The 10,775-nt window shown below is 34.2% G+C and overlaps 1 protein-coding gene across 2 annotated transcripts; it reads left to right on the top strand.

Moving 5' to 3' along the window:
- Window positions 1-5,012: 5,012 nt before the first annotated feature.
- Window positions 5,013-10,121, top strand: LOC107780796 (receptor homology region, transmembrane domain- and RING domain-containing protein 2-like). 2 transcript variants are annotated; one of them, XR_001646904.2, is made up of 5 exons: window positions 5,013-5,459; window positions 6,186-6,416; window positions 7,347-7,751; window positions 8,819-9,567; window positions 9,911-10,121. XR_001646904.2 is itself a non-coding variant. In XM_016601376.2 (4 exons), the coding sequence occupies exons 1-4, from the start codon at window positions 5,333-5,335 to the stop codon at window positions 9,385-9,387; spliced, it is 1,332 nt and encodes a 443-aa protein (XP_016456862.2). In that variant the 5' UTR covers window positions 5,013-5,332; the 3' UTR covers window positions 9,388-9,893. The 2 variants fall into 2 exon arrangements, 1 of the variants encoding a protein (XP_016456862.2); XM_016601376.2 differs by lacking the exon at window positions 9,911-10,121 and having other exon boundaries at window positions 8,819-9,893.
- The last annotated feature ends 654 nt before the right edge of the window (window positions 10,122-10,775 follow it).

Here is a 10,775-nt window from a genome sequence, read left to right as displayed (position 1 = left end):
CCTATATACACAATACAATTTTTTGATGAAGGGTGATCAGTTGACCACCCTTATTACCATGTGGCCTCGCCACTGCACCCATCAATAGCGCAACATCCCATTTCCTTCCTCGTATAATAAAAAAAAGTTGTCATATTCTTCAACTTGTTATAAATAGAATTCTATTTAAGGTGAATGTCTATATTTTAGAGAGATTCTAGGGTTTGTTACTTGGTGGCTAAGTCACTTTTTTCCTATAAATATATGGGTTTTATTCCATTGTAATTGATCCCAAATCAATAAGAATTCTCTCTTTCTACTTTTCTCTCCAATACTATTCTTCTTCTTTTATTGTTTCATAACACGTTATCAGCACGAGACTCTGACCAATTGAGTAGAAGCTTTGGGATTGAGCATAATAATTGTCAATTGTTCCATGAGCTTCCTTCATGATTAAATTCTGGATTTAAGGTATGTATTTTACCATATTTTTTTCTTTTATTCTTTAATTTGATTTTATATACAAGCAAAGATAATAAAGTTTGATTATAACTCTAATGGAGTTTGTATGAAATTATAACAACCTGAAATGGTAAAATTTATATGCCTTGCCATGAACAAATTCATGTATGATTGTGGGAAAAGAAGTGAAAACCCGTCCCATTGAATTTGCTTCATTCTCATTCCCTTAAGAGAATGTGATAGCAATATGTGATAAGTCTGAAAGAAGACAAAATTATTGTCATGAAGGTATCAATGGATGTGGACGTGGCAATAGACGAAATTATAATCGCCATCATTGTGATAATGAGAATAATAAGGATTAGCAAAATAATCCTTCACTCTGTGAAAGTAATATTTGTCATCAAATTGATATGAGATTTTGTAAAACACATATAGATGATTACAGTCCATTCATGATGTGAATGTGACAACATGTGATTTATGAATACATACTCATTCTTGGGAAGAATATGAATGTGCTAATGATAGTGAATATACCACACTCGCCTCTAGAATAAGGTTTGAGGGGAAGTAAGATAATAATGTCATTATTATGGCATGAATGGTCATTGGTCACGTACCTATTGCACACCAAAATATTTTGGTAATATAATTATTAAAGAATAATATTAATGCAAGGAATAGATCTTGCATATAATTTTGACCATGACCATAATGATATAACTGTCTCTTTAAAAGAGATATTCACCACATGGATGTTGATGAATATGTGGTAGTACAAAATTAACTGAGAACTCTTGAAGAGCCAATTATTACTATTTTGGAGAAATACAATTGATTATCATGTCAATTTATTGTGTTTTAGTAAGTCTCAAAGAAACTTAATGAGTTTCTAAAGTATCAGTTGGTCATACTGAGACTATAAATAAAGGAAAGATTTAACATCTTCTATTACTACAACTTGTAGCGAGGTAGTATGTATGTGAAAAGCTACCCACTTTATTCTCTAGTTTGTACTATACAAACAAAAGAATGCCACAATAAAATAGAAGTTTATTGATATAAAAACACATATCTTAATAAACTTGGAGTTTATTGATAATTGCACATGTCATGGTGTAAATCTGAAGTTTATCAATATTGATAGTTTATTCAGTTGGCATAATTGGTTTAGCCATATCAATTTAAGTACGGTGTGCAAAAATAATAGAGAATTCACATGGGTAAATATTAAAGAACTAGAAAGTTCTTTACTAATTCTCTTATATTGCTTGTTCTCATTAATTAAGAGACCAACTAAAATTGGGATTGAATCCCATGAATGCTGGAAATATTAAAGGTGAATACGGGCTCATTCACCTGCCATGTATACCACATAAGATGCATCTATGAGATGGTTACATGTGCGATTATTATTAATCCACAACATGGTGTTTGCGAGGTAACTTGCTCAATAATTTGATTTAGAGCATAATTTTCAGATTTTTTATTCAAGATAGTTCATCTTGATAAGTTGGTTTACATCACAGTTGGTTTAGCAAACTGATATATTGAGTGTCTTCACTTAATAGCTAAATAATTGCTTGTGAGAACAAAGTTATATATATCAGTTTGATATACGTTATATACGAAAGTATATTATTTTCTCCCCTCACAAGTGGTTCAGGGTCAGGAACTAAATAATTCCATCTTATTATTATTGATGTGCGGTGTATATTTTGATTAACACCATAACGCAAAAAGATGGTTTCTCAAAGTTGAGGAAAACAAGTTAGTTTTTCTAACATGAGGGGGAGATATGATAAACAATTGAGAAAAGGTTACATGAAATAAATTATCATTTATACATTTAGATCCTCGAATAATATTATGAACTTGATTGCTAACCAGATGCATTTGCTGACTCAAAGAAAGTAACTATATTCTCATTGAAAATGCTCATATTAAGTCCTAGAAGGACAGTCTATGGTACGCTTAAGTGTGTAGATAAATCGGTTTCAAATAAACTTCTTGATAAAGAAGATGAGCAAATGATCATAATAAAGGAGGCAGGTGATCTAGAAGATCACATGACATAAAACTTCATAAAATCTCAGGAGAGATTCAAGTACCTAAAAATATGAATGAAGAGATCTCTATATTATGTCTTTATGAAAACAATATTGAAACCGATATAAAATGTTCGTCGACGACATCTATGATACCGCTAAATATAGATAAGGATCTTAAGTTTGTCGAATACAGACACAAAAATATTGATCAAATGGAAGAGACACAACTCGAATAGAATTGGTTCCATATGAAAGACATGTAGTTTTGGACATAAAGTTCAAACACTCTAAAGTCAATGGTGTGTTTTTCAATCATTTTCATGTATCTTATTTGTCTGGAATGTCATGAAAACTTAATACAAATCTAAAGTCTATTTATATGGCTTATTTGACTATACTTATATGATAATCCCTGAAGGATTTAAATTGCTTGAAGCATAAACAATTCTTGATGTTGAAGTACCACATCCTCAATGCAATTTATGCATATTTATATCTTGCTATAATTATAAGCATGATAATGTGATAGTGAAGATTTTCAAGGTATAAAATATTCATTGGAGTTAATATGGCTATTTTATTCATCAAATCTCTGCCGACGTCAACATTCAAGAAGGTAGTGCACAAGATTGGAATGCGAAGGCTCAAGGATGTGAATTGATGCTCTTATCAGGGGGAGTTAATACGCATTGTAGTCTTTTTCCCTTATAAGGTTTTGTCCCACTTTCCTTGCAAGGTTTTTAACAAGGCAACCAAAAGGCGTATTGTTAGATATGTGTACTCTTTTTCTTTCACTAGAATTTTTTTCCCAATAGGTTTTATTTTAGATAAGGTTTTAATGAGGCACATTATCTGTTGAATAGACATTCAAGGGGGAGTGTTATAAATTTAATTCTATTTAAGGTGAATATCTATATTTTAAAGAGATTCTAGGGTTTGTTACTTGGTAGCTAAGTCACTTTTTCCCTATAAATAGAGGGGTTCTATTCAATTGTAATTGATCCCAAATCAATAAGAATTCTCTCTTTCTACTTTTATCTGCAATACTATTCTTCTTGTTTTATTGTTTCATAACACAACTACATTTAACACCCACACAATATTTCATTCCCATACCATTTTCTTATGTATTTTAAATATTTTGAATTTTCGAAAAAGATCACTGGATATGTCATAAATCGATTCAGATATTTGGGTATTAAAAAGGCTGGGTTGACTATTCTTTTTCTTAATATAGTCCTAAAAGAAATTGAAGGACTACCTAATCGACAAACAAAATCAAAATCAACATGAACATGAATTTTGTACATTTAACGGGGACCACAACATCAACTTGTCCCCAACAACCCATTTCCTCTATTTTCTTATCATTTAACATGCCCATAAACAATGAATTATGAATTATCAAGTTTGTCATGCAAACTTGGTAAGGCTGTATTAAGTTTGTGGATAGGTGGGGTTGCTCTGATGGTAAGCAACCTCCATTTCTAATTAAAAGGTTGTGAGTTCGAGTCCCCCAAGAGTAAGGTGAGAAGTTCTTGGAGGGAAGGATGTCGGAGGTCTATTTGGAAACAACCTCTCTACCCCAGGGTAGGGGTAAGGTCTGCATACACACTACCCTGACCCCACTAAGTGAGATTATACTGGGTTGTTGTTGTTGTCATGCAAATAAACTAAAGACAGTTCAGATTGGACCTAATCCAGTAACCCTGTGGCGGTGCATGATAGTTGTTATATATCTTTATTATACTTTGAAGTAATGGTAAATTTGTCTCCATATAACTTATAGATTACGAATTCGCATCATAAAAATAGTCAGCAATGCTTACATTAGGATAAAATATTTACATCAAATCTTCTAGAGTGCGATTCTTTTACAAATCAAATAGTTGATGTCTTCTCTGTTGTGCACCGAATTATTCTTTTTTGTTTTTAGCCAAAAAGAATCTCATTATCATCTTTAAAAAATATTCTTTTATTCTTAGTGGTTTGTTTCATATTTTACGTTTGGCACCAACACCCCACAAAGCTGCTCTTTTACATATTATTGACAAGATTTATATACTTCAATTAACAAATAAATTATTTGGATGCAAAATCGTTTCAATACAATAAAATAAAGACATTCTGTCCATTAGTTACACTAAAATATATAATAATACATTAATTTCTTATAAAATCTAAATCTTTATACTTTGGTAAGTTGTTCTTTTCGAGAACACTATGATTTATGTTGTTGAAAGTAATTTCTTTAAATTAATCTTAGCATAAAAGTTGTAAATAAAGGGTAACTATTATTCAGGAAAATATTTAAGATCATTTTTGTCGTTTCACTTTGTATAATTAAAAGTCATTTTCCTTCTCCGGATTTTGCAACTTGCGAAAATATCCTTTTTCTTTTTCTTTCTTCGTTTGCTATTTTTTGGTTTACTTGTCATTTTTCCTTCTTTTTTTTTCTTAATTTCTTTTTTGTCCCTCTTTAGCTTAATAACATCAAAAAGATAAATAATCATTAGAGCACACAAAAGAGACACACATTTATATATAGCGAAAATGTTGATTTTCTTACCTTTTAGATTTAGAATTCCTTCCAAAAATTTCTCATCTTTGCCCGCACATACATACATACAAGGAAAACCAATAAAATTAAAATCCCTATGGAAGCTGATGTTTCTATTCTCTCTGCAATCTTGAGAGTGTATCTTCTTTTCTTTTTTTGTTGGTGATTTTTCTTGAAAATTGACAAAAGGGGTTGTTGTGAATTTTAGTCTTCTTTTTGTGAATTTCCTTGAAAATTATTTAAAGGGGTTGTAGGGTTTTGAGATTTGGGAAGTGGGATGGTGAGTTTTTGGGTTTTTTTGTTCTTTAGTTTTGTGTCTTTAATGGCTTCTGGAGCTCTTGGAAGTGTAATTTTGATTGGTAAAAACCTTACTTTGTCTTTTGAAGACATTGAAGCTAGTTTTGGTGAGTTGACCTTACTGCCCCCCCCCCCCCCAACCCCAAGACTTCTCTTATAAATTTTGCATCAGGTAGGCTGCCTATATTATGCCCCTTCCTTAGGTGCGGCCCTTCCCCAAACAACACGGGATGCTTTGTGTATCGGGCTGCCCTTTAGTATAATTTGTGGCAGTTGTGTAGTGTAATGGTTGGGAAGTGCTTTTTGATGAATATTGGGAGCTTGGTCTTCTTCAGGAGCTTCTTGAACTAATCATGCTTTGCTTTTTACTTTCCATGTTTGTGTTTGGGGTGGTTGGGGAGGGGGGGGGGCTAGATCATGTTTGTTATTAAAGGCTTTATAGGGGAATAAAAGTATTCATCTTAGAAATTTGATCTGTCATATTTTGTAAGTTTTTATTTTTCAGTTGGAATCTTCAAAGGATCTGTACTTGCATCATGAGAATATGTATGAATGTTGTATTAATAACTTGCATAGCGGGAGCTTAGTACCTCGGGCTGCCCTTTTGTTGTATTAATAACTTGCATTTAGAGCTGAATATATTTTGTTGTTGATCATGTGTTTGGTTTCTTTGTATTTGACTTATGAAGTTTTTAATGTTGGCTGTATTTCTGTTTTAACTGAAAATGCTAAATGTTGTGATATAGCAAAGGTTTTCTATACTTTTCTGTTGGCATGATATTTACCGGGCTTCTTTTCTGCTAATGTACGAATTCGACCTGTTTTAATTTCAGCTCCCTCACCAAAGGGTTCAGGCAAATGTGGAATATTGTATGTGGCAGAGCCTTTGGATGCATGCTCAACCTTGACTAACAAGATTGAACCTATTAATAACTTCACAAAAGATCCATTTGTGCTGATAATTAGGGGTGGATGTAGCTTTGAGGATAAAGTCAGAAAAGCACAAGCTGCAGGTTTTAAAGCAGCCATTATCTATGACAATAAATATGGTGTTATCATTCCAAGTAATGAACTCTTACATTTTTTTTTTAAATTCATTCAGTCCATTCTAAGTTCATTAATTTTGATCCATCACGGTAGAAGTAAAATGATTTCTTGGGAAGGGAAATAGATTTACAGTTTAATTTGACATTGAACTCGTTACTCCTTGCAGAAGCTAGCTATCCGACGTTATACAATTTTTTATGCAAATTTGCTGCTTTGCCTTTAATCAATTAATGCTCTGAATATGCCATATAAAATGTTGACGAAACTTTGAAACTGTCAAGTGATAAACCAAACTACGCTTCATTCCCTAACTAGTTATTCATAAAAACTCGTAGGATGAAAAATAAAAGTGCTATTTGGACATTCCATTTGGTAAAGAGGGATTGATCCATGTGAAGGAAGTTACACAAGATATTTTGCCATCTCCAATTTGTAACAAAAAATTATTATCCAGCTCTTAAGATCTCTTTTAGTCTTTTATTATGCGATGCAATTGAATTCCAAGTTTTATAATTATTCTATTATGCCCACTGGCATTAGGGTCACTGAGCTGGACTAAATACATGTCTACAACTTTTAGATGATTATTAGGAAAACCAGTTGTGGCAAAACTTGTATGCGACCAAGTAGATACTCTTGGATTGAAAAATTAAATGACTTAGAAATAAAAAGCTCGAAATCCTTGCCAAGCTTTCTCATGATCGTTATGATGTGTTCATGTTCTGTGATTTGTCTTGAGCCAGCATGTCCCAAAGTGGTACTTCTGAAATGTTCATATCATAGAAGATTATTAGCCCACCCCCTGCCACAAGGAAAATGAAATAGAGAACTCAGAAATCTTTTGTCAAAGACTTCAAAAACCAATTTCAACTCTTGCTTTGAATGCTTTAAGCTTCTATAATTGTTGATTTTTAACAACCAAAGGTTTAACCAGACACGCAATACAGTGGCAGGAACCTCTACTGGTGTGAAGATACTCGCACTGTTCGTTTCAAAAGCTTCTGGAGAAACACTCGCAAAGTATGCTGGTGACACTGATATGGAAGTATGGATAACCCCAAGCTTGGAAAACTCAGCTTGGTCAATCATGGCTACATCGTTCATTTCATTACTTGCTATATCAGCCGTGCTTGGGATGTGTTTCTTTGTTCGCCGACATCATATACGAAGAGAGCGGCCCCAAGCCTCTCGCGTTCGTGAGTTTCATGGGATTAGTAGACGTTTGGTGAAAGCTATGCCAAGTTTGATATTTGCATCAGTTGTTGAAGATAATTCTACATCAGTAACATGTGCTATATGCCTCGACGATTATAATGTGGGAGATAAGCTTAGAGTTCTTCCATGCCGGCACAGTAAGTTATCCTCTCTTATAGAGGTTATTTACTTTCGAAGTTGTTCATATTTAGCTCTATTTGTTACTAATGCCGTTGAAGGTAAGGAACGCGCACCATTTCATTAAGGTTTGTTCCTCCATTGGGAGGATACTCATCCTTTTTGAGTTTTGGTGCCATGACAAACTAATCATGAATCATGGTTGATAAGCACTAATATATCCTCTTAAACATGAATCTATGTTAGTGCCATCACTAAGGAAACTTGACTCCTCTCCCGCCGAAATCTTGTGGTAGCATGACTTTACTGAAAATGTGCATCACTTCGTGCCACCCACCTCCACTAGTCCTCACCGCTGAGAGTGGTACTCTGTAAAATTTCCTTCAACCTTTGAAATTCATCCATCTCCCATTCATGTAAATTCCAAACAGTGAAATTCCCCCTCTTTTACCACCCGAATCTGTTGTACCATCGTCTCTTTCCGGCACGAAACTCTAAATAAGTTGGGGAATGCCGTTCTCATATACTCTCTCCGCAGTCCGCACCACGGTTGATCCCAAAAACTGACTATACTTCCATTCCCTACTGTATAAGTAACTAAGCTGTTGAAATCTTCCTAACCCTTCGTAATACTCCTCTACGTTTCTAGACCTCCATTCCCCTTCCACGACTCCATATTTTCCTGCTATCACCTCCCTTCATAATGCCTGCTCTTCAATCCTGAATCTCCATAACCACTTCCCAAGTAGTGCCTTGATCAAAAAGGATTTTCATTCCAAGCCGTCCCATATCACCTTAACTTTTACCCTTTCTAAAGTAGCAAACAGTTATAAATACAGTTTATACTTGATTTTTGAAATTATTCCTTTTCTGAAGTCTCCTTGGTGGCTAACTATGGTGAAAACCAAAGTTATGGTTCCAAGCATCATATAATTGGAATATTTCCCTTGTCCGGAGCTGCTCTATTTTGTTATACTGCAGTATTTATTGATAAGCTTTCATTGATATATGTTCACATTCAAAATTTATTTCTTCTGTAGCACTTGGCGTTTTTCAGTTATTAACACGTCCTGTGTAAACTTTTCAGAATTTCATACCAAGTGTGTTGATGCTTGGCTGACATCATGGAGAACCTTTTGCCCTGTTTGCAAACGGGATGCAAGGACTAGCACTGGCGAACCACCAGCATCTGAATCTACACCATTGCTTTCTTCGAGCCTGCTATCTGGATCTTCAATGTCATCTCTAAGGTCATCATTAGCATCATCAGCAGTAATACATATAGGCACAGGAGTATCTCGATCGCCTTCCGTTTCTCGTTCCCAATCAATCTCTAGCTCTCATAACCAGCACTCTCTTTGGTCCTACCACCAGTCACCTCATTTTGCTATAAGCCGAAGTTCACTCGACCTTCAAAATGCATCTTCGCAAAGATCTCGTGTACCTTACTTAATTTCATCTAACTCATTGGGTTATCCTTCTCTATCACCTCTTAATTCAAGACACACGTCTGCATGCATTCCTAGTCCTAGCAATCCCTCTTCGAGCTATATTGGATCAACCAGTCAGCATCATAACCCACTGCACCACAGTGAATCAATTACAAGCCTTTCACCATTTGCATCAGCTAACTCTCTTCCTGGGTGCGAGTCATGATTTAGTTGGTCGTTGGAAACACTAGTCGAATTTGTGAAGCCTGAGTCATGATTTAGTTGATCGTTGGAAACACTAGTCGAATTTGTGAAGCCTCTTACCGGACACAGAAAATTACAGCTGAAAACAGTGGAACTGATTCGTATTGGTTGATGTGGCATCTGGACACAGGAAATACAACAGGTAACTCTCGATTTCTGCATTATTGCTCAGCACTTCTGTAATATTGATTTAGTAGTTGGATAGGTTTGGTATTTATATCTGGAGGTTTTTACTGAGTGTACATGCTCAAAGATGGGTTCTATGCATTGCCCCCTCTTTTGTTTAATTGTTTTTCCTTTTTCTTTTTCTCCTTTTTTTTCATTTTTCTCCGATGGTAGTGATGTTTTTAGCCATGTCCACTGATAGATGGTTGAGGCCTTTAGTTGCATGTAAATATCAATGTCAGTTAGATGACTTTTTTCTGTTTTAATTTTTGAAAGGAATAAAGAGCATCCAATTTTATTTTATTTTTGGTTGTTTCCAGATATTGTACATCTGAGGTTGAGAAAGAAGTTTCATGAGCAAAACCATGTGATGTTGTTTTGTTGGTTGCGGCTATACACGAAATATAATTATGCATGTCATTTCCAGTTTTCAAAGATGAATGTTACGATTAGATAAGCAGAATAGACTTAGAATTTGGTGTAGTTGAATTTATAATTATTAAAATTGAATCTTTGTTTAGTTCAAAGGTACTTCCTTGGAGTTTTACTGAAGCATAATTTCAGATGATGAACTTCGTTGGTAGTTGACTCGTTTAAATCTTCGTATAACGTAATAAGAGTTCAAACTTTTTTTGCTTAAGAATTATGTATAAATATAGGCAAAAATTTGAAACTCTTTATTCTTGAAAATATAGTAAATTGCATAATAATACATTATCCTAAGCAATAGAGGATTCAAACAGCATACCACAATCAGGGGGAGCCAACTAAGACCACATGGACTATATCGTAGGTCTCCAATGACAGCTGATTTTGTTAGTTTTTAATTGAATTTGAGGTTTTAATCGATTTATAGGTCATAATAAGAGAATTTCTGTCAGTAATAAAGAAAATAAAGTCATATTTTACATTAACAAGTTGTCGAAAGAAAAGGGAAAGAAAAAGAAAAAAAGAATTCACGGGCTGCTTTGAATAATCTTTGTTTTGTCGGTTTATTGCTGATGTAACCTAAAAAGCTAACTTTTTAGGTTATTGATGGTTTGAGACTCAAAATAAAATTTTCGGCCTTGAGTTAGATCTTTTGAGGGCCCGGACTCCGCTTATGACACGCATAACCGTCGGTAAAAATAGCACGGTATAACCCGTTTTCAGACTGGTCAATCAAAAATAGTCAGCGTTTATGAA

This window comes from Nicotiana tabacum, chromosome 8, assembly GCF_000715075.1.
Source record: "Nicotiana tabacum cultivar K326 chromosome 8, ASM71507v2, whole genome shotgun sequence".
Lineage (NCBI taxonomy): Eukaryota > Viridiplantae > Streptophyta > Magnoliopsida > Solanales > Solanaceae > Nicotiana > Nicotiana tabacum.
This window is presented reverse-complemented; position numbering and strand designations above follow the sequence as displayed.

What these genes read in the sequence shown, in the direction of transcription:
- LOC107780796 (XM_016601376.2), top strand. Translation starts at nt 5,333, where the DNA reads ATGGTGAGTTTTTGGGTTTTTTTGTTCTTTAGTTTTGTGTCTTTAATG. An exon ending in AGACATTGAAGCTAGTTTTG is followed by an intron (nt 5,460 to 6,185) that starts GTGAGTTGACCT and finishes TTTTAATTTCAG; the next exon opens with CTCCCTCACCAAAGGGTTCA. An exon ending in ATATGGTGTTATCATTCCAA is followed by an intron (nt 6,417 to 7,346) that starts GTAATGAACTCT and finishes CACGCAATACAG; the next exon opens with TGGCAGGAACCTCTACTGGT.